The 22192-nt window shown below is 42.5% G+C and overlaps 7 protein-coding genes across 7 annotated transcripts; 4 read left to right on the forward strand and 3 right to left on the reverse strand.

Annotated features, from left to right (window-relative positions):
* Positions 1 to 483: 483 nt before the first annotated feature.
* On the forward strand, positions 484 to 3117 carry F5147DRAFT_741824 (uncharacterized protein; the record flags this gene model as incomplete). Its single annotated transcript, XM_041439507.1, is given in 9 exon segments — positions 484 to 747; positions 842 to 961; positions 1042 to 1388; positions 1436 to 1582; positions 1680 to 2018; positions 2068 to 2182; positions 2202 to 2427; positions 2507 to 2694; positions 2716 to 3117. The coding sequence occupies 9 exon segments, from the start codon at positions 484 to 486 to the stop codon at positions 3115 to 3117; spliced, it is 2148 nt and encodes a 715-aa protein (XP_041300318.1).
* A 1215-nt stretch (positions 3118 to 4332) lies between these two features.
* F5147DRAFT_647322 (uncharacterized protein) lies at positions 4333 to 4890 on the forward strand (the record flags this gene model as incomplete). Its single annotated transcript, XM_041433192.1, has 2 exons — positions 4333 to 4431; positions 4483 to 4890. The coding sequence occupies 2 exons, from the start codon at positions 4333 to 4335 to the stop codon at positions 4888 to 4890; spliced, it is 507 nt and encodes a 168-aa protein (XP_041300319.1).
* Positions 4891 to 5984: 1094 nt separating this feature from the next.
* Positions 5985 to 6541, forward strand: F5147DRAFT_562768 (uncharacterized protein; the record flags this gene model as incomplete). Its single annotated transcript, XM_041430640.1, has 2 exons — positions 5985 to 6328; positions 6382 to 6541. 2 exons carry the CDS (start codon positions 5985 to 5987, stop codon positions 6539 to 6541), a joined length of 504 nt encoding a protein of 167 aa, XP_041300320.1.
* A 1057-nt stretch (positions 6542 to 7598) lies between these two features.
* On the reverse strand, positions 7599 to 8578 carry F5147DRAFT_766822 (uncharacterized protein; the record flags this gene model as incomplete). The annotated part of the gene is made up of 5 exons (XM_041440812.1): positions 7599 to 7696; positions 7761 to 7906; positions 8061 to 8139; positions 8192 to 8384; positions 8432 to 8578. 5 exons carry the CDS (start codon positions 8576 to 8578, stop codon positions 7599 to 7601), a joined length of 663 nt encoding a protein of 220 aa, XP_041300321.1.
* A 2368-nt stretch (positions 8579 to 10946) lies between these two features.
* On the reverse strand, positions 10947 to 11603 carry F5147DRAFT_563694 (uncharacterized protein; the record flags this gene model as incomplete). The annotated part of the gene is made up of 2 exons (XM_041430688.1): positions 10947 to 11067; positions 11137 to 11603. Coding segments are annotated over 2 exons (588 nt in total), but the record flags the coding sequence as incomplete, so codon positions are not given.
* A 4725-nt stretch (positions 11604 to 16328) lies between these two features.
* Positions 16329 to 16658, reverse strand: F5147DRAFT_647324 (uncharacterized protein; the record flags this gene model as incomplete). Its single annotated transcript, XM_041433193.1, has 1 exon — positions 16329 to 16658. One exon carries the CDS (start codon positions 16656 to 16658, stop codon positions 16329 to 16331), a length of 330 nt encoding a protein of 109 aa, XP_041300323.1.
* A 1884-nt stretch (positions 16659 to 18542) lies between these two features.
* On the forward strand, positions 18543 to 19835 carry F5147DRAFT_647325 (uncharacterized protein; the record flags this gene model as incomplete). The annotated part of the gene is made up of 8 exons (XM_041433194.1): positions 18543 to 18624; positions 18693 to 18829; positions 18869 to 18945; positions 18994 to 19056; positions 19161 to 19173; positions 19289 to 19333; positions 19477 to 19635; positions 19707 to 19835. The coding sequence occupies 8 exons, from the start codon at positions 18543 to 18545 to the stop codon at positions 19833 to 19835; spliced, it is 705 nt and encodes a 234-aa protein (XP_041300324.1).
* Between the last annotated feature and the right edge of the window lie 2357 nt (positions 19836 to 22192).

Genomic DNA, 22192 nt, shown 5'->3' on the forward strand with positions numbered 1-22192 from the left:
AGGACCTTGTCAATGAGCGTGTTCGTTGACAGGATGGATATGAGCTCAATACATCAGGTACAGTGTTTTCAACAATTTTCTTTCCATCATACCTATTCTAACGTGATTAGCCCACTGCAATGGATGTCGAAAATCCTGCTATGGACCCAGACCTTGAATGGGAGACCATCCTAAAGACATTGAAGGATAATGACACATTTGTGCATGCAGTTCAGGATATTGTTGGAAGCTAGTAAGTACTCAAAACTTGTAACAAGTCTTGACCATCATATAGTTGAATTTCATAGGTGGAGAGTGTATAAAGATGGACGAACATGGTGCCAGCATGTTACCCGCCTTCAAGAGAACTGGGGACCAATCATCAAAGACTTGACTCTAGCCTATCTAACTTGGAAGTACCCTTCACAGTCTCCCCCACATAATGCAGCACCTCCACCATCACAATTGGCATCACCCTCACAATGAGCGTCACCCTCACGATCAATGTCACCCTCACCTTCAAGCTATGATTTTGAAATTGAATGCATTGATATTTATACACTGTCCAACACAACTCACATCCAATGCCACACCAATGTCAAGACTGTCTCTGAGGCACTTGTTCTGAACAGTTATATTGGAGCAACTCCAGAGTCTCCCTCCATTGCTATCTCACTTCGCACCCTGGAACTGTATTACAGAATTCGCCTGCAAAAACCATCATTTAGTGCTGAGGCCTTTATGAAGGTTCTGTGTGATCTTTACAATGTACGTCATTGTAATCATACCTACAGACTTGCTAACAATTTCTTCTATCTACTTAGATACCTTATTCACCGCAGATATCAAACATGCCTGGTAGGCAGCCTTTGATGTCTATAACATTGTCCTCCGTCAAGTTGAGCTTCAAGTTTCTGAAGCCCTTGGTCACAATTCACCTAACTGGCATGTCTTGAATGCTTGTCCACCATGCTCATTTGAGGTATGTACTATGTTGCTATCGCTAACTCATCAGACCCTCAGACTTTTGTAGGTTGAGGAGAACCACCGCTTCTCTACCAGCACATGATTGTCTTTGATGGCAACAACTCTCTATCTCGAATGGTGCCACTGGGTGGCTGCAATGTCGGTGACATGCGCACATTTGATTCAGACTTCTTCCTTTCCCATGACTACGTCAATCAGTTTGCTGATGAAGCACCGTCCTCCCAAGCACCAGCTGATCAATGTGCCCTGCAACTTCAAGTTGGTGAGAATATGGAAAGACTGTGCACGGAAAATTGGAAGGCTGCTGCTGCTGAAGCCAAGAAAAAGATGTGGGGAATATTTGAAGAAACAGGGATCTTTGCATGTGCATGCCATCATGGCATGATACTGTGGATTGTTGACATGGTCCACAGCGGTGAACTGTATGTCACGTTGCATAAGGAAGCTTCATCTGTTGATTTTAATCTAGCTTTAAGTATCCACTCTCCATTGTGAATAAGGTGCTTGAAGTCCTCAGCCCCGAACTATTGATCAGTTATGATGTCGGATGCAAACTTGCTACCACTGTCAAGTCAACCTCCCTTGCTACCAAGTTTCATGAATCTAACAGCCGCTTGTGTATTGATGCATTCCATGGGTATATGCATGTCAGGATAAAAACCATCCAAACATCATTTGAGGGATGGGACTGAGGACTTCTCCATGATAAAGAGAATTTTTGACTCATCTAACCAGCTCGCCCCCGTTATTTGTTATGCAAGCACCTACAACCGTCATTTCTATATTGACATGTTTTTCAAACAGTGGGACGAAGACAAGTACATGAATATTGGCAACATGCTATACAACAACTATCGTCAAGCTCTCGACATTATTGAACAGGAAATTATCACATTTGAGCACGCCAAACTGTGCCTTGACATTACAGATGACAATATCAAGGAATGGCAGAAGCAGCAGTCAGTGTACCTTGAAACCCTTGGAAATGAAGCCGAGTGGGACGTGCATGCGATGACGTACATTGAGTTGTTGAAAAATCTCCAAAATGCAATGTATGTGAAGGTAATTCTTACATCTGATGAACTAACATTACATTTCCAGGGCTGCAGCACAGAATGCATCAGCATCATTCCTTGATGGCATTCCCACCGACTATCAATTTGTCTCAACTTCATCAGTGACATCAACAGATCCTGCATATATCGCCAATCTGTCAGTGAACATGCAAGCTGGAGACTCAACGACGACACGCGAATGAGCGCCTGGATACCATATTGCAAGAGATCACTGCCATGGAGGTGAAGATGGACATTACACAGAGGTGGGAGCCATCAGACAGTGAGTATGTTGAGCCTATGAGGTACATGGCTACACAGAAATATCACCATGCTCTAGATGAGCTGCAGTGTCTTGTTGTGCTGCGACTCTTCGAGTTGCACAAGTTAAACCTTTCACAGACTGGTATTTTTTTTTCAATGTCTTTCTTATCTTACAATGTCCATGTTACAGGTTATCACATGCGCACTCATACTTGCTAAAGCCCTCCAAACTTGCTGCAAGGCAATTCAAAACAAGGTGAAGGAATACAATGCAGCAGCATCTGCACTTGTTCCACCTGCTCCGAGTCTCGACTGGTTGCGTGTCTCTCACTATGGCTTTCTTCATGAGTTTACACTTCTCTGTGAAACGCGGCAAGATGTACGAACAAATCAATGGACCTGTCCGGAAGTGCATGAATTGATGTGCCAGTCACTTCGCATCAAACATGCTCATGAAGAGGTCCATCATTGTAACATCGAGCTTCATCGCCTTCACTCATCCATTGTTGCTGAAAATTGTCACTTTGAAGCCACTCTCCAATGCCTCAATGCTGAGAACAACACATTGTACCACCCCATCAAAGAATTTGCCACGTGCCACATCCGAATCAATTCTCATAACCTTGCCCATGTTTTTCAAACATTTAGCCTTGCTGGTTTCACAGGAGATAAGATGGTTGGCATGAAGAAGAACTTATCTGCTATTCTGAATCATTCACTAATGCACACGGACATCCTGGCTGATGAAGTAGAATCTGACATGGATGAGGATGATGAAGCTTGTGGGGTCATGGGCGGTGTGACGCTCGGACCCATGCTGGGCAGCAAATAGGCCTTTTTGATACTTGTGTCAAGGAGCATAGAACACTATGAGTTTCCTGTCCTTGCACATTCATTGTCCTGCAAGTAACCTTGTCCGAAACTGAACCCGCTGTAGAGATACAACAATTGCTGGACACTACACGAAGTAAGTAGCCAGCAATATAAAAAAGTGTTGTGGTCATGCACAGCCTAGTCTGCTATACTTATAAGACAAGTGTGTTTGACCCGAGGGGTTTGCTGTATGGAATGGTCTGTAGTTAGTGAAACAATAAACGGTCAAAAGTCCGAGTGCGAGAAACAATGTCCGAAGGTATATCTACAATGTCTGATGCCAAAGCTTTGGGTCCGATGTTTTCGGGTTTCGGGTTAGTGGGTTTCAGGGTCAGGTTTAGTGGGTTAGCGGGAATGGCGATAACGAGTGTCGGGAAAGCGAGCGGTATGTGGATTAACAATAATGATGGGTATTTCGGATAGAAAGAGTGGTAATATTTGCAATGTCAACTAAGAGCTATGGAATATCAGGTTTGACCACTAAGTATTGGGGAACAGCTCCCTACTACTTGCCTCCTCCAAAATACTTGTAGTCAGTCCAATATATATATGTAAGTACGTAGAAATGCAGAAGCTGTAGGCGAAAGTAGCGGCCGACGATTTCGGGTCTGAAGTACATGTAAATAAACACGAGGTGCTGCGGATGATGGGAAAACATTCAATAGCGCTGGCTACAACGTGAGTAATGTGTGAAACAATCAACTACGCACCTAGTGGGGCTAGCAAGACATAACAGGATACGGATAGGACAAGTGCGCGGGAAAATATTGGGTCCGATGCGGCCGAAACATCGGGTCCGCTAGTCAAAGTGTCAGGTTGAGCGGGTTAGCATCGGGAAGTGATTAGTGCGTGATGGGCATTGGACGTGTAAGGTAGACCTTGCGCACTTTCAGCAAACGTCACATGATAAAGCATGATAAAACGTGACAAAAGTACTGATTGTGTATAGGAAAGGTAACAGGATCAGTTTGGGAAAATCAGAGACGGATAAGTTGTAGAGAAAAGCTCTAGCTACAAATCATCTGTCACTGATTGTTTATTCATGTCATGTTTCAAGAGAAGATACTCAATATTTGGTCTACAAAGCTAATCAAAGTTCCACTGAGTCTAAATTTGCCACTGGACATGCTGTTAGTGACATCCGGAGGTCCTTTCTACCCTTTTCAGCACCAGGATGCCCAAATGTTCATCAAAGGTGCATTTGGCCCTTGAAAACCTCGGGCATTATGCAAAGAAAAGGAAGGTTTCAGTCCAAGTAGACAAGGAGAAAGAGGTGAAACATACTCAAATATTCAGAGTACTGAAAACTAATGTCTTTTTCCAGTGCCCTTCAGTAGACACGACAGTTCTTGTATCAGTCTCACCTCATGAATATAGATCAGACATTCAGTTGTCTGAGGAAGCTCTGGACATACCCAAGGAAGACTTGAGCTCAGACTCAGACTCAGACTCAGACTCGGACTCAAACTCAGACCCAGATGCGGACTTGGATTCTGATAGCAATAAGTTAAATTGGGATTTTGAGACGTGCAATGAGATTGAGTATGGACCAAGTGAGGGCTTCGAGATGTTTGAGGGGGAAAGTCTAGCCTCTGACAGTCCAGGAGAGAAGGAATACATCTATCCATGGCATCCCATTGATGCACGTATTCCACCAAGCCTCAAATCAGCAAAACTGGCTCTATGTGATCTCAAAAACCTTCTTTATCCCCCTCATGATAAGGGACATTGACTAAAAGTAACTGGACTCACTTCAATTCTTGAAAGACGCCTATCAAGGATGGAATATTTCCTCCATGCATATGTACAGGGCGCAGGATGGTCTGTTGCGGCATTGCAAACAGCACAGTTTGTTGGGAAGGGGACATACATGGCTAGAAAGGTACAGGAATGGTCAAAGGCCTACATCCAGGACCGCGAGAACCTACCAATGTGCAAGAGCGACCGAAACTGGACTAAGTCACGGATTGAGGATGAGGATTTGAAAGATGAATTACTCGTCCATCTCCAATCACTTGGAAAATATGTTATGGCTTCTGTGATCATTAAATATCTTGCAAAACCGGATGTCCAGCGCCGATACAAACTGTCAAAGACAGTTTCATTGGCAACAGCTCAGAACTGGATGAAGACTTGTGGATTTCACTGGACTACTGCCAAAAATGGTCAATATGTTGATGGTCATGAACGAGAGGATGTTGTCAATTACTGACAGAAAAAATTCTGCCCTGCATGGTATGCACTAGAATCCAAAATGCAAAAATGGTCATCTTTGGATCCCATGAAACTCAGCGAGGGACAATTGATGTTGGGAAGACATACCGTGGTATGGTTCCATGACGAGTCTACGTTCTATGCACATGACTGTTGTCAAAAGCGATGGGTACACGAAGACGAAAAAAGCACACCGCAACCCAAAGGACAGGGAGTATCCCTCATGGCAGTAGACTTTGTATCTGCATCCTCTTCCACGCGGGAAAAGCAAGAGATGGATATTTTACGAACAATGAAATTATTCAGCACGCTGAAACAGCAATGACAATCCTGGAAAAAGATTATCCTGACGACAACCATGTCTTTGTTTTTGATAATGCTTCAACTCACCTGAAAAGAGCTGATGATGCAATATCTGCTCGTCAGATGCCAAAAGGTTGCAAACAATGGGGGATTGACACACCAGTATGGGACACACAAGGAAAACTGATCCATGGCCCTGATGGGAAGCCAACAAAGCAAAAGGTTTGCATGGCCAATGGTTTCCATGACGGAGCACCCCAGGAGTTTTATTGGCCGGAGGGGCACGAGAAGTCGGGCATGTTCAAAGGCATGGCAACCATTTTGACAGAGCGTGGTTTTGATGTCAAAAATTTAAAGGCCCAATGTAAAAACTTTGAGTGTGCTGCTGGAGTAACTGATTGCTGCTGCCGTTGTATTCTCTATAGTCAGCCTGACTTCACAAATGTCAAGTCATTCTTGGAAACTACTTGCAAGGCCAGGGGTTTTCAGGTCATTTTCCTTCCGAAATTCCATTGTGAGTTAAATTTCATCAAGCAATGCTGGGGTTTTGTGAAGCGGCTTTATCGCACCTACCCCATGTCAATGAAGGACAGTGACCTAGAGATCAATGTAGTTAAGGTGCTGGATTCCGTTCCTATTGCCAGCATGCAGAGGTAAGGTATCACAGGATTTGGAAAATGAAACATTTTCTGATGGAACTGCACAGGTTTGCAATGAGATCGCAGCGCTTTATGGACGCTTATCATAGAGGCCTAAATGGGAAGCAAGCTGCTTGGGCAATGAAAAAGTATTGTGGACATCGTGTCCTTCCTGATTCAATCCTGAGCAAGCTTGATTCAGCAAAGATACTATGTGAGGTTTGCTGAAAGTGCGCAAGGTCTACCTTATTGAGAAATGAGAGAATACGTGCTCAGCGCGAGCTCGAGTGCTACACCGCTTTTCCCACACCTTGCGCATCCGCTTATCCGCACTTTCCCACGCATCGGCCGCACCGGACGCGCGTTCCCATGCTTCGGATACCTCGGAAATGCATTAGGAAGGTCCCTCGTCTATCCATAGTCCGTCCAAACCCCATTGGTATGTGAATTTCCTTACCTCAAGGCTTGTAAAATGTGTTGCAGCCTTATTACATGTCCTTACATATTTCCTACATTTCCTATCCCTTCCTTCTCCGAGTGAGAGTCTAGACAGTATAAGTTGACTATTCCTGAGGGACTATTTCCTTACTACACTTCCCTCGTACTGTATGCCTCTCTCTATAGGTTTACCTTCGAAGTAGTCCCTTGTAGTGCGCGCTTTTTAGCCCCTATTAGGTTCCTTATACCTCTCGATACCTAGACTTTCCTTACCTCGCAATATACCTTTGCCCTCACTCTCTCTGAACCTCGTTCCTTAACTTCCCTATACCTTGTCCGCACTTTCCTGCGCTTTCCGCACCTTTGACCGTGTGTTCCTGCACTTCGGATAGCCTCGGATACATTCCGGCACCTCGCGCATACCTTGTCCACTATTTTCCCGCGCTTAATGCGCCCTTGGGTCACACACATCCATCATCGTTCTAGTAGCAATTCTCTTTAGGGTCGAACACGTCTGTTTAGACATAGCAGCTAGGCATTAGCTTGACCCAACCTTTTCTTGCCACCCAGCAAGATTGTTGTTTCCACAGCGACCTATTTGCATCCACCAATGATTCTTCTGCAGGCAGGTGAGCAGGTACAGCATACATATGAGTATGGACAAGACTACATAGACAGATTGTAATGTACAAGGAACAATTATCAGCAGTAAGGATTGACAGAGAAAATTCAGTAGCTGCTGCTTGTGGGCATTTAGAGCCTCATTTTTTTCCCTTGTCAGAACGTGTCTTCCTAGCTTTCTTAGTGCCTACAACTTCCTTGCCACCTACTCCGGAAATAATGTTGATCAAATTTTCTGGCGGATGACTTGTTGTTTTGTTAGTGGGCAGTACAATGCAGGCACCTCCATTATGGGTGAAGACTGGGTGATATTAATGGAGCCTTCTGATGGAATCAAGGGCACAGTTGAATTAGTGCAATGAAAATTTTTAAGTGTACATAAACTTACCCGAATCAGCAAGCAATTTCTGCTGGAACCTATCTTTGTCCCACTGCTCAAACTCAGCCTTTGACATCTTCCAGAATTTTGCAGTCCCTGTTTTCCATGCGCTGTTGAGTACCTTGACTTCAGTGTGCGAGCCAATGTCTCCAGGGCTGCAAAATTTCAGCAGTGGCCAGCCCTCGCATACTACACCATATTTTGCTATAATATTTTCTTTGAAGTTGACATAAAACATCCTAGGCACATTAACTTGCACAGCATCACCTGCAAAAGTTAAAATTAATACACACTGATATAAAGATAGACTTGCGAAGTCGTTTGATGATCAATGAACTTGTTTGCGCTTTGAGATCAATAAGAGCCTGCTTGTAGTTTTGGACAACACCTATGTTCGAGTTAGCAAGGCTTTTTTCAAGCAGACACACTCTGATACTCACCAGTGACCCCAGATAAACAATGCACTTTGAGGTGAGTGGCCACATCAGTGGGTGCCTGTTGCAGGGCAAGCTGGAAATAGTCTCCAATATGGTCATCCGACATGTATACAAAGGGACACAAGTAATGATCAGTGTCACCACACACTGCTATTAAGAGGCTATAGCATCCTGTACGAGCTGACAGCACTGTGAGCTACCAGACATAGACTTTAGCATGTAAGGTGGTCATTTGTCACTTACTTTGTTAGAGATAGATTTGAGAGTGACATGCATGTCGTGGAATGTGTTGATAGGCACATTATTAACACCTGTGCATTTGTTAATATGGTGCTTCTCAAGCAACACCATCGCTTCCTTGGTAGCAGCTTTCTTGCTATCATTACTCATGGCTTTCCAATTGACAGAAATTTCCCCTGCTAGTTTGGTAGCCTTACGATGAGGCTCGTTGTCAGGTAGTGCTTCAGAGTACAGACAGGTCAGCAAAAAAATGTAGTATCATCCTTATAGAATGTACCTTCATTATACTTTTTCACTTCAGCTCAGAGGTATGTGTTCCATGGATTGCATGCCCTCTGGTGTTTGGTCATATGTGATGTCTGGATAATGGCTTCATAGCAGTAGTCAACTGTGTGAGAGCCAAGCATCTCGTGCATCTTGACGTCTTCTTGCATTAGTACATCTTGTGCTTCAGCAAGTGTGGTGTGATAATCTGTCTGCCTCTTGAGGCGCTTCTCAGCAAGAGCTTTTTTTCAGCTACTGATTTCTTTGCTATTTGCTTTCTCTTCATTCGTGAGCGCCATGGTGTGCGCTGACTGACTTTTGTGGTCTTAATGTAGCATTGAGTGCTGTGCAGAGACAGACGAGTCATGTTGAGCAGGGGATAGTGTTTGATACAAATGAGATATCAGTGGTAGTATATATGTAAATAAAGCAAACAATGAGTGAAAATTAGTATACAGCTTCATAATCCTCGCACCCAGTATCAGAGCCACTGATGAGTTCATATATGTGAATGGCTTCTGCCTGAGACATGCCCCTTGGGCAGACATAGTTGACAAAATCCAACACGCAGTACACCTCCGTAAATCCAAGTAGGATGTGAAAGACGGCACTGCCCTTATAGCCATGAGCATCAAGGTACTTCTCTGCAGCCAGGCCAAGAAGGCCATGGGAGGGTATTCTTCACTACTGCGAATGCTGGGAGGATCATATTCTTCTCCAACAACTCCAGCAAGCAATCTGATGAAACGATAAATCTTGCGAGGCTTAGAATTGGTAGGCTGTGTGACAGATGGTCCTGTCATTGTCCTTGAGGAAATATGTAACTTCAAGGATGAAGGATTTGTGGGGGACACTGGAGCGCGCAATGGTAGCAATATTGGTTGGGTGGGTGTGCATTCAACTCCTCTGGTGAGCATGAACTCAACAGCCTTGACAAATGTCCTAGTTTTCTTAAACTTCTGCACTTGTTATCTACTCACTTGCTGAAATGCCGCTTCCCTGTACCACAGTTGGATAATCATTAGTAAAGACAATGTGTAGTACTCACCAGGTAAGGTATATTCTAACATTCATACCGCACACAACAGGGTAAAATGGTGTGTGATGCAAAAATATTGCCTTGAGGGCCTGAGACTGTAAGAGAGAGTCCATCATGCTGATTGGTGGTACTTGTTGGCTGAGCGACTTGATAAAAGGCTGCAAGGTCATGATGTGTTCAGCTTGTTCAGTAGTTTCACATGCAACAACCAATGACCACACTGGTTGTCTTGTACTGGTGAATGGGCTTGTAATGATTGTACCAGCCTTAATTTCTAGTAAGATCAAGCAATCTACTCACTAAATATTCACTATTCCAGGATCTCGATCACCCAATACCACAAACACAGCCATTATCGAAGCCAGTGAGAGGTGGTGCACGGACAGCGAGCATGATGTTCACGAACAAGGTTATGTATCATGCACGGTCAACAAAGTCATGTGTATGTTTAAGTAAAAGACTTACAGTTAAAACATAGTGCCCACAAGAGCACAGGGCCCTGAGGATATTAGGAGTGTGATGGGAAAGATAAATAGCATCTGAATAAAAAAATGTTGAAAAAAAAACAGTCCAGAACTAAGGGACTTACCTTGCTCATCATGGTAAACAGCGAGTGCAGACTATTGGTGATGAGCACACATCGTGGGAGCAGCCAAAAGCGTAGGGATCACATTGCTGACATAGCTGATAGTTACCATCGGCAGCCTCCAATAATAGCCTTCTTATATTAGCAAGCATTTAGGGAATAAACTATTTATTTGTAATATTACTGGCAGTGAGTGAGATAGCAAATATCATATGCTAACTAGGATGCCATTCCCACCCCATTATGGCAATCTAATAAGCTCCGAATCACATGAGGTTGAGGTAGTTTGGTCATATATTCAACCACCCTATTGTCCACATCAAGTAATCTCTCAGTTGTATGGAAGACAGGACAGCCGCACTCACTTAGTCATGTCACAAACACATATAAGGCAATAGGACTCCATACACCTCAAACTCAAATAAATAAGTTGTTTACAAGTATTTTTTCTAACTTGGAAGAGGCAGATGCACATGGCACTTTTTCCTTGAGTGATATCATCACTCAAGGAAAAAGTGCCACATTTTGTCTCATTGAGGCCACATGACTTGCTAAATCTTCATTGCACAGTCTATCAAAACTTTCATATCATGTGTTACAGGATCTGTCAAAATAAGTCTCCTAAGCTGCTAAGCATATACCTCCAATCCGAATCCTGGCCACTTGCAGTAATAATTACAAACATACTTTGTCTCAAAGTCATCTATCATGCTTGTGATGTTTCCATCACCAAAAATATCATTTTCATCACTAACTGAGCTAAAGAAGTAACTGCGATAAACAAATGTTGCAATTAATACTAGTTGAAAATATACACACCAGTGGGTCAAAATTTGAGGATCAGTTAGAAGCTCGGTGCTGCCTTGATAATCAGAAACAAAGGCTAAACCTTCTGTCTTTGCATACTGAATGTACTGAGTGAAAGCAAGAAAGACGGCTAGGTCATAGCCATATTCATTATCATCAAGTGATGGTTCACAGTCCTTGTTGTGGATAAATTTTGTGAATGTCTGATTAGCATCAAACATCATTGGCTCCTCAAGGAGATACACTGCCGAAAATGTCCCTGCCTTGATGTCTGCTATGGGAGCTTGATTAGAAGTCCCCTGAGTATTCAATGAGTGATGAGAAAATGCCAAAGCAATTCCTGCTTCCATGAAGTGCACATGGGGTATTTGAAAAGATGAAGGACTTGGTGCAGCATTGATACAGTAATCAATGTACTTGTAAGTGAAGTTAAGGAGAGATTTTGCCCAGTACAACACATCACTTTTGTTTAAGGGCTTTCAGAGCTCATCTGCTAGTGAGTAACATGAGATCTTAAGGGTGCTGATCCAGTGGTGTGAGAGGAAGGTCTGTAGAATGGCTGCTTAACAACAACATCCTGCTGAGTGCGTAACCCAAGGCCACTGGAGGACAGGAGGGATAGTGTGAGTCACCCTGGATGTGCTGTCTTGAAAGCACCAATCCCAATCATGCTGTGAAGGGGGACATCAATAGTGAGTTAGCTGATAGACAAATTTGAGATGTCAAGTCTGAATGAACGATGTTGAGGAGTCTTTAAGATATCAGCTAGTGGACACACAGGGATTTGATGGAATTGAATGTCCTCATTGTGTAAATCATAAACTGAAGTCAATGCTTATTTAGATTCTAAAAATCCCGCTCTAAGATGAGAATAAACTCTTACCTTTAAGTGCATGTGCAGCATCTACACTACCTCCATTTTTCAAGGCCTCTTTCAGATCATCACAGTCAGGAAGACAAAATATGTCAGGCACTGGCTTCTTGTGGGGAGATGATACAGTACTATTTGTGGAGTCACTCTCCCTTTGAATATGAGCCCACTTTGCTAATGGACATGTCACAGGTTCCAAGCCGTTACCAAAAGGGTCTGAATCTTCATAGTCATCCAAGTTAGTACTAACAATGTGAGGGTCTTGTTCTTCAATATCAGTACAGATGTATCTGCATCATTGAAGCTGTTTGTGTAAGGTATTCTGAGAAAAATATGAGTTAGCCGATTTATAATACATTAAATGAGCAGAATCTTACTTCTTTTTCAGTTTTTTCTAGTCATTCCTCATACTCACTGCACTGCACTGCAGGCACAATAACCATGAGCAAGAATTTTTTAGTCTTGAAAGTCATTGTTTTTGATGCACACCGAGATTGTACTAAGCACTGAGCCAAAAAATATGGAATGGCAGGCAAATGTCCAGCTAGGTTAACCCAGGCAGCATCTTGGACAACAAATTCTTGAGTACACCAAGGAAATCCCCTTCTGAATGCAAGGATTTTGGATAGAACAGTATCAAAAGCAATTGCTATGAGACTAGGGGCATCCAAGCGAACATCAATATCCTTCTTTCCTTTACAAATATTCTGGTATGAGTGTCAGAAATATAGCAACACAGGAGAGATAGAAAGAGAAAATATACCCCAAAGTTGATGCCACACTCACTTTTCTTTTATAAATTCTCCTCATATACAGCTGATATCTCTAACATGATGGTCTCTGCAGGGGGTGGAGCATATGCCAGTTTAACCCATCACTCACACTCCAGACTATATTAAGCATGATATGCAGAGTACCCTGTTCTGGCTGGAACTTGCCAGTGGTTGTTGCCGTGATAAAGGTACTGCAATATCTGGGCCTGGAAGGCGGCCCATATGTGCAGTGCTACTTGAGGGCTGAGGCAAAAGGGGAATTACATGAGGGGTGTTGATAATAGCTATTAAATTTCACCATTGAGATATGATTGACACAAGTTCTAGTAGAGAAATTGGACTTACATTTGTGCTGTGCAGCATTTACACTTTGTCATATGATGTGAGGATCTGAAAGTGATTGTGCGGCTAAATGTAATCAATGGCATCATTGATTAAAAAAATACATAGGGATTTCAAGTGTACTTACAAGAAGGGCAAATTGAAGAGGGTCGGACTAATGTTGAAAGCTTCTGTGTATATCGCAAGTAACACGCTCTACAGACAAAGCAACCAGGTTGGCCAGGCACAATAGTGGCAATATAATGATATGGAGCACCTTTCAGTATCATGCTACCACAAGCGGGTCAACCACAGATACAATCCTCCTTGGCAATAGCATCCTCAGTAAACTGAGATACAAGTTCAATATTGGCCATAATGGCAGTAAGGAATTGTGTGATGAGGATGAGTTGAAGGAATACTGTTGGAACAATAGCCCTACAACACTTGAGAGACAGGCTTATATATTGGACCATCCAGGACAACTCACTGCTCTGAAATATAACTAAGCTCCCACAACAATAAGTTGCATCTAAGTTGAGGAATCTCCCGCAGCACTAAGGTGCGTCTAAGTTGAGAGTTGCCAAATTCTCCATGTTGGATAGTTGGAATCAGAGTCACCATGATTATGGTCACATTCAGTTGGTGTCCAACTAAAATAGAAACAGTGCATTCAACATCTAATGTGTTTGATGTGTCAGACTTATTCTATAATCTTGTGAGGCTCATTTGGTGTAGACTTGTTCATATTAGACTTTTTTGTCAGACTTACTATCGATGACCCGGTAATGCAAATTGATTCGCACAAGTGTTTCACAACTCAACCACAACACATAGAGCCTTGAAAGTTAGTGCAAATTGTAGCTAGAAGCTTAAAAATTTACTCACAAAAATCATGAATTTTTTCTGCAATGCTACACCACCAAGATATGTACAAATGCAACGGCACGTCTCTCTTCCTCAAATTTGCACCATGTCACACAATGTCACACTTAGTCATATGTTGCGTGCGTGAATGTGAATCGGCGCTCGTTTGAACATTCAAACTTCATACATTACAGATTCAACAAAATGACTACACTCATTACAACCTACAGATCAATTTGTAAGTGAAGTATCATGTAAAGGTAGGAATGTATGACATAGGGCCAGGCTGTGATCGAAAGAATGGTCCAGGAGCACCCATGAAACAAAGAATCGAACGATGATCATGGTTCAGCGGGGGATTAAATGCAATGCCTGTGCTTGGTCCAGTGGGAGGCTCGTATGGCATGAATCACCCATTTGAGGTATCGTTTAGCAGGTTAATCATGTCAAGATCTGGTGATGAGTAGATTGGTGATTCATGTTCAGGCTGCAGTCGAGGATCCAAAGGCAAGATGGGAGATAAGTTGGTGATTTCACCTAAGCGACATCGTTGATGTGGTGGCTCATGTAGTTCATCATCTGTGGGTGCTGGGAGAGGCCGCTTTGGTGCACGCTTACTGGTCATGAATAGTCCCTTGTAACGTGGATTGTGATGAAGGTGTGTGTTCTCACTGGCATTGAAAAACGCACTGACTCATTTGATCAACTCATTGTGTGTCCCATCCTCCGACATGTCCAATGTCCATGCAATGTCACAGAGCAATGGGAGCTTCTGGGTCTTGAGAGCACCACTGAAGGTTATCTTATCCCTCCCCTCCCGATTCCGTCGCTCATGCACTTCGATGGCACCATCAAGCTTCCTCTGCTGTCGTTCATCATCTTTTTGTGCTTTTGCCTCACAAGCCTTCTTCTGTTTCTGTGCTTCCATCCGACCTTCATCAGTACTAATCACCCGCGACGGCATAAGAACAGTGCATGAACCGGCACCATTTTTCTTTATCTTTGCATTAAGTTGGCCCTGCAGTCTCTGGATGTGACTCGCAGCAAGTACTGCATGTGCAGCAGCCTTGTCACGCTGTTCACAAGCATGGTCCCTTTGCTTTTTGTAATGTGAAGCCTTTGCTTTCAGCTTCGCAGGCTCAGATTCATGTTTGCTAATGTCACCATCATTATCAGAGTGATCAGAGAGTGAATCATTGTAACAGCCATTGAAAGGAGGAAGAGGCTTGATGTTGTTGTGTGGAGGGTTGATTTCATTGTCGACAGCGGCAGGTACAGTTTGTCAGGCAAGTACACATCTAGAATGGCATGTTGCAGGATGATGTGGTCCATCAGACTCGAAGTCACTGTCAGACTCGGATCCACTTTCAGATGACGATGGATCAGATTTGCCAGCAGGATACCCTTCAGGAAGGTTGAGTTGTGTCGACAATGAGACACTGGGAGCAATGTCATTATTTGTGAAGATTTCGGGAGTGCATTTCGGTCGGCCATTCTTGTCAATACCAATGCCTGACTTTGACCATGCCTTCTGGATTGTTGACTCTTTGAAAGATTCATCCCGTGCAGCTAGATACTCTCGTATGACATCACTTGCTTGCATGTGCTGCCCAGTCATCTTGTAGATGCTATCACAGTGGCTATACCAGGCTCGCTTCAAAGGTCCGAAGGCACCAACATCACATGGCTGGAGACGGTGTGTTGTGTGAGGTGGCAGTAGGTAGAGAATGATGTTGTTTGCACATGCAGCATTAATCAGCTTGACAGTATTGTGCGAGCCATGTCCATCATATATGAGAACTATTGGTTTGGATGTATCTGCATGTGCCGTCGCATCACGAATGAAGTTTTTTGTAAACCACTCAGCATAGACTTTGTCAGATGTCCAGCCATTGTCAGTTGTTGCAATTCTAGTAGGCACATATCAGCCATGCAACACCAATGACACAAAAAATCAATTACAATACACCATCAGCAGCCTTGTACCACTCTGCACTATGGTGCGTGCCTGAAAACACGAAGCAGAGTTTGACAGAAGCAGTTCCATCTGCACAGATTGTTTTGAGGATGGTGACTAGCTCAAGCTCATCACTTTTCAGCTTATACTTGCTCTTGTCGACACACAAGAAAAAGAAGAGCTCGCCATTGCTCTTTCAACCACTGCCAAGCTGAATTCCGATTTCGTCAAAGTTAAAAATGTTGCAAAGTGGAATATTGCCATCATCAAACACTTGTTGAATATTTTTGAAATGCTTATTGACGATTGTGAAGTTGAATTGCCATGCATGTTTGGGGTCGAGTCCAGAAGGACGGTGGAGTGCGCAGTCAGGATTACGTCAAACAAAGCACTGAACCCAACGTCTCGATGGCTTTTATCCACAGAGCTGTTCGACTTTCGGTGCAATGGTACACTTAGAGAGTGGTATACCAGTGGCTCTGAGCCACTTGATCCAGTTTTGTAGAACTTTCTCTTGCAAGCTATTGAGGAGCTGCTGGCACATATGGGCTTTCACATGTGGCTTCATCTTGCCAAGAAAATGCTGGTTCACAGTGTGATAGTACTTAGTGAGACCAAGTTTACAACATGCCATTGCAATGCTGAGGTATCTCTTCTCATGAACAGCAGTGACAGCCTCTTGAATCAGTGCCTCATGTTTCTCGGCCTTGAGACCTTCTGTGCAATACATTGCAGCTTTCGGCATGATTATTGAAGGAGATCCAGGGGTATACAATTATCTGTAGGAGTAGAATTGATGCGCACAGCACAGGTGAATTCAGACATGAGTAGACAATATAATGCGCGCAGCATGTGTAGTAGTGGGGTATACAATTATCTGTAGGAGTGGAATTGATGCGTACAGCACAGGTGGATTCAGACGCGAGTAGACAATATAATGCGTGCAGCACATGTAGTAGTTTTCGAATTGCAACATGACGCGTCAACATGGCGGAGTTTGAATCCATCACGCATGTGTCACACTCATGCTCCATGCAATTTGCACAAGTGTTTTGATAGTGCAGGAGCGCCTGTAATGTCAAGTCAGGTAGTAGGTTGGATAGTGGGAAGGTTCTAGTGTATGGTCTCATACTTTTTTCCAATTTTCTCGAGTATATACATGCTCTGTACTGCAAAATATGAACCGCTTGCACAAATTTGAACCTGCAGCTAGCACTATTAATTTTCTCGAGAACACTATACTTCATTAAGCGACTTGAAATTTTATATACTCACTCTCGTGGTGAATACCAGTACACTTGATTTTTACAGGCAGCAGTCATATGAAAGGTCGGGTGTGTAGTTTGAAAATTTGTATTACTATACTGATTTGCACTACCGGATCATCGATAGTATTCTATAATCTTTTGGGGCTCCTGCAAGACGTGCCTTAGAATATCTAACTATAATCTTGCTGTTCAAGTTAGTATTCAATTGCCTGACTGACCGACTCTTATTGAGATGTTTAGCTTGCCTATTTTATTGAGGTGTTCAGTATGGGGCTCAGTGCACCATTGGTATTCAGCATGCTTCTCTCTTATTGGTGGGTGTTCAGTAGCCTATTCAACTAACTCTTATTGAGGTATTCAGTGCACCCTTATTGTCTTATTGGTAGATATTCAGTGTACCTATCTCTGACTCCTATTGAAGTGTTCAGTATGCCTATTTGACTAGTCTTATTAAGGTGTTCAGTGCACTCTTATTGGTTTTCAGTGTGCTATTGGTGTTCAGTGTGCTCTTCTCTTATTGGTGGGTGTTCAGCAATGTTCAGTGCACCTATCTATTCAGCTGACTCTTATTGATATTCAGTGCACTCTTCTCTTATTGGTGTTCAATACTCCTATTCAGCTGACTCTTATTTCTGCCAGTACTTGCATTTGAGTTTTTAAATGCTGGCTGTATGGTGACTGCCACTCATACTACTATGCCTAACCAGAACAAGCCAACCTGTACTTATTTCTGTATATGTAGTGATTACAAGGCCAACATGACTTGTGATATCAGTGCCTCTTGAGGAGATCACTCCACATATTCTTCAGTATTGGAAAGCTCGTCAAACTGACAAGAAGATTATAGAGAACTTGTTGAACCACTTTGATATGTCTTACTATGGACTAGGGTCAGTCAATTTCCACTTATCAGTACTACCTTCCTAATTTTTGTGGGCAGGATCATAAAGTTCAAAGAGATATGCAATAAAATGGGTCTTTTGCATACCTGCAAGCAGAACCACTCGATTGAATCCATCTGTGAAGCTATGATTGAGCTTTACAAGGCATATTCAAATGCTGGTGCATAGGAAATGGTCATTTTTCTATCTCATGAAAAGGAAATGAATGTGTTGAGGTACTTAATTCAATTACCATTGATCTATAAGGGATTTGACTAGCTATCAATTAGAAATTTGGTGATATTATACTGTGCCGCCTATGAAGCAGACCTTATACATCGATGAAAAGCTGGTCGCCTTAAGCACAGGCAGTTCTGGGCTGCTGGTATCAATAACATATTTGCTGTTGATCAGCATGATACGTGGCTTTGATTTAGTCTTGCATTACATACTGGAGTAGAGCCATTCTCTGGCTATATCATGTGGATCCGAGTCTGGTATTTGAACCACAACCCTCAACTCATTCTCACATACTATCTCAATACCATTGAGAAACTGGAACGTAAGTTTATTCAAATAAGTATTCCTCATACTGTTACTTATTCAAGCTGCCTTGCTTGGCTGCAACAGATATTCCAATGGTGACTCAGAGTGATCCTAGCACTGAAAACTATGGAATCACTAATGCACATACAATGCTTCACCAAATGTATGATCTGGCACTACAAGGCACATTACAACACTGCTGGATGTGGACAAAGAAGAATGTTAAACTGGAGATCACTTAGTCTCAGTTACGATGCTAGTTTACTCCTGGTTTTGAAACACTTTTAGATGAAGGAGTGGAGAGTGGCTGGTACGATAGTGATAACACCCTTCAGGTGTAAGTGACCTTGGCTCTGGTTTGCTGATATTTTAAGTTTGCTTACAGTTGTGCATTTAGCATGATCTTCCGTTGGGTCTTCATTCCATGGTTGCAGTGTGAGCTAGATAGGTATTAGGACTATGTTAACAACACCCTCAAAAGGCCAAATCGTAACAAGGTATTTTGATGGTATTCATTTACATTCATTTAGCACTTACAATCACATAATTTAGGTACTTCCACATGGTGTATCTAATCTAATATATGAGTCCACAGAAGATTTTGGAGCCTTAGATTTTAAGATATATTTTATTTGAATGCTACTTGAATCGCATTATGACTAACTGGCTTATCATTCTAGGTAACAGTCAAACAAGATGCTATAGACCATATCTGCAATCTCTATGTAAACCTGATCATCCTGTCTTTGATTTGGTTCTCCAACCACTCAACGATTTTATTCAAGGCTGTTATGATGATTTAGGCCATCCTCCAGTCACTTGCCAGTTCATGTGGACAATTTCCTTAGATTTGTATTATTCTATGCAGTGCTCTGCACAGGTATCAGCCATTGTTAGGTCTCTTACAGATGTCACTGACTTGGACAAAGAGCCTTTGCCTCTCCTTGAAAACCAAAAGGACCTGTTTTTCATGGAGATACTGATGGTGCTTACTACATGGGTGGTATTCATGGCAGACAAGGTCTTGGTATGTTTTTCTTAGTTTGAATAAGGTTTGTTCTAAATTACTGTATGACAGATGCATCTGATCATCGCCAGCTGGATGAACTGGCTGAGCTGGATGAACCAAGTGCACACTTACTACCTACAGCTCCGATTGTAGAAGAGGAGGGTTTAGTTATTATGGGATTCTCTGATGAGGAGGACAATGATGAAACATATGATTAGTAGCTTACTACTGTAGAGTTTGTTTTTTTGTGTTCTTGTCCTTTGGGCTATAGCAGAACGGTGCTTGGCCACACATTTATTAAAAAAATTAAGCTAGCACAGGTGCACAGTGTCCCTGCATCACACCTGCCTAGTATGAGGTGTTGTCATGCTATGTAATAAGCACAGCTGTCCTTTCTAGTGTTGCTGCTAAAGCGAAGTAACTTTGAGGTAACTTCACTTCACTTCAAAAACATGAGAAATGAATTGGTTGAGGATGTCAGAGTTGACCATACAGTGACAAGAAAAGAGCCGAAAAGTATGCAACTATATGTAGTGTTGCTGCCAAAGTGAAGCGACTTTGAGGTAACTTTGTGACTTCACTTCAAAAATGTGAGAATTTGGTTGACTTCGTCCACTTTGAGAGGTGAATCAAAGTTATCACATAGATTAATCATCATCATTGCACATCTGAACTACAACTTGTGCTAGTCAGCCAAGTGTGTTAGAGTCCAAAGTTGTGCTGTTTGAATTATTGTTGGTTGTATTTGGTTTGTGTGGCGGCACTTGGATATACTCTCAACACACTGCTGATGGTTTGGAGTCTGTTCAAAAATGTGAGAATTTGGTCGACTTTGTTGTTCTGAAGTCAGTTGAAGTGTGACTTCGTCCACTTTGAGAGGTGAATTGAAGTTATCACATAGATTAATCATCATCATTGCACATCTGAAGACCTCTATGTGCCCCCTGTCTCTATCATATTTCAATCATCAGACATCACTGTACATACTATGTACATTCAATATAAGGTTTTTGTGCATGATCTTGAACATTTGCCAAGTTGGCTCCACAATGGAATTAAAATTTATGACCTAAAGACTAAATGTAGGCTCTCACTGTCTGTGTCTTAAAATAAAAAATTCTCTACTCCCATGTACCATTTAACAGCAGGTTTTCTTCCTAGTAGTCAGTCACAGTTTCCTTCACACTCAGCTGCACAGCCTACAAACAGTCATGGTCCATCAGTTTTGCCATTAACAATACCACATGGTTCTTTCAAGACTTTGTGAAACCTCTCCCCACCCCTGCATGCACCTCCTGGTAATCACTATGAGGCATCATATACTGGGCATAGTGATTACTAGGAGGTGCATGCAGGGGTGGGGAGAGGTTTCACAAAGTCTTGAAAGAACCATGTGGTATTGTTAATGGCAAAACTGATGGACCATGACTGTTTGTAGGCTGTGCAGCTGAGTGTGAAGGAAACTGTGACTGACTACTAGGAAGAAAACCTGCTGTTAAATGGTACATGGGAGTAGAGAATTTTTTATTTTAAGACACAGACAGTGAGAGCCTACATTTAGTCTTTAGGTCATAAATTTTAATTCCATTGTGGAGCCAACTTGGCAAATGTTCAAGATCATGCACAAAAACCTTATATTGAATGTACATAGTATGTACAGTGATGTCTGATGATTGAAATATGATAGAGACAGGGGGCACATAGAGGTCTTCAGATGTGCAATGATGATGATTAATCTATGTGATAACTTCAATTCACCTCTCAAAGTGGACGAAGTCACACTTCAACTGACTTCAGAACAACAAAGTCGACCAAATTCTCACATTTTTGAACAGACTCCAAACCATCAGCAGTGTGTTGAGAGTATATCCAAGTGCCGCCACACAAACCAAATACAACCAACAATAATTCAAACAGCACAACTTTGGACTCTAACACACTTGGTTGATTGGCACAAGTTGTAGTGGTGCAAAGGTTATATCTATTTGTCCCTCCAAAAAATACCTTCGAAATAGTCGCCAGTGCACCCAGGTGTGACATGGGTGTATTTGAATAAACCTTTGATATAATCATTATTGAAATATAATATTGATTATATAAATAAACTGTGAGGCAATTAGCAGCGCAGAAGGAATAATGCAAGGAGAACATGAGGCATAGTAGTCAGCAAGTTCGTGATAAAATGAGCGCTGTCATGCATGAACTACTGTTGTACAATGAGTCTTGCAAGTAGACTATCAAAAGTGATGCAGTGCCTACAAGATAATGGCCTGTCCACCTCAACCTTCATGAGTGGCATTTTCGAAAGCAGCCCATGATGTCAAACACCAGGACACAAAAATCTCACTGACATAGTACTTGAGTTTTGCAATGTCCTATTGTGTATAACAAGCATCAGTGCAGCTAGTAGATTCAAATGATATGCACCCACATTGAAAGCTTCATCAGTAGCATTTTCTGCAGAAAGATTGTAGGCTGGGAAGCCCAGCATTTTTGCTTCATTATGAGTTTTCTCACCAAGAATATTCAGAGGTGTCACTGAGGATAATTCCATTGTTGTTGAATAGAAGGGGGA

Source organism: Suillus discolor, assembly GCF_016758755.1.
Source record: "Suillus discolor strain FC423 chromosome Unknown F5147scaffold_1, whole genome shotgun sequence".
Lineage (NCBI taxonomy): Eukaryota > Fungi > Basidiomycota > Agaricomycetes > Boletales > Suillaceae > Suillus > Suillus discolor.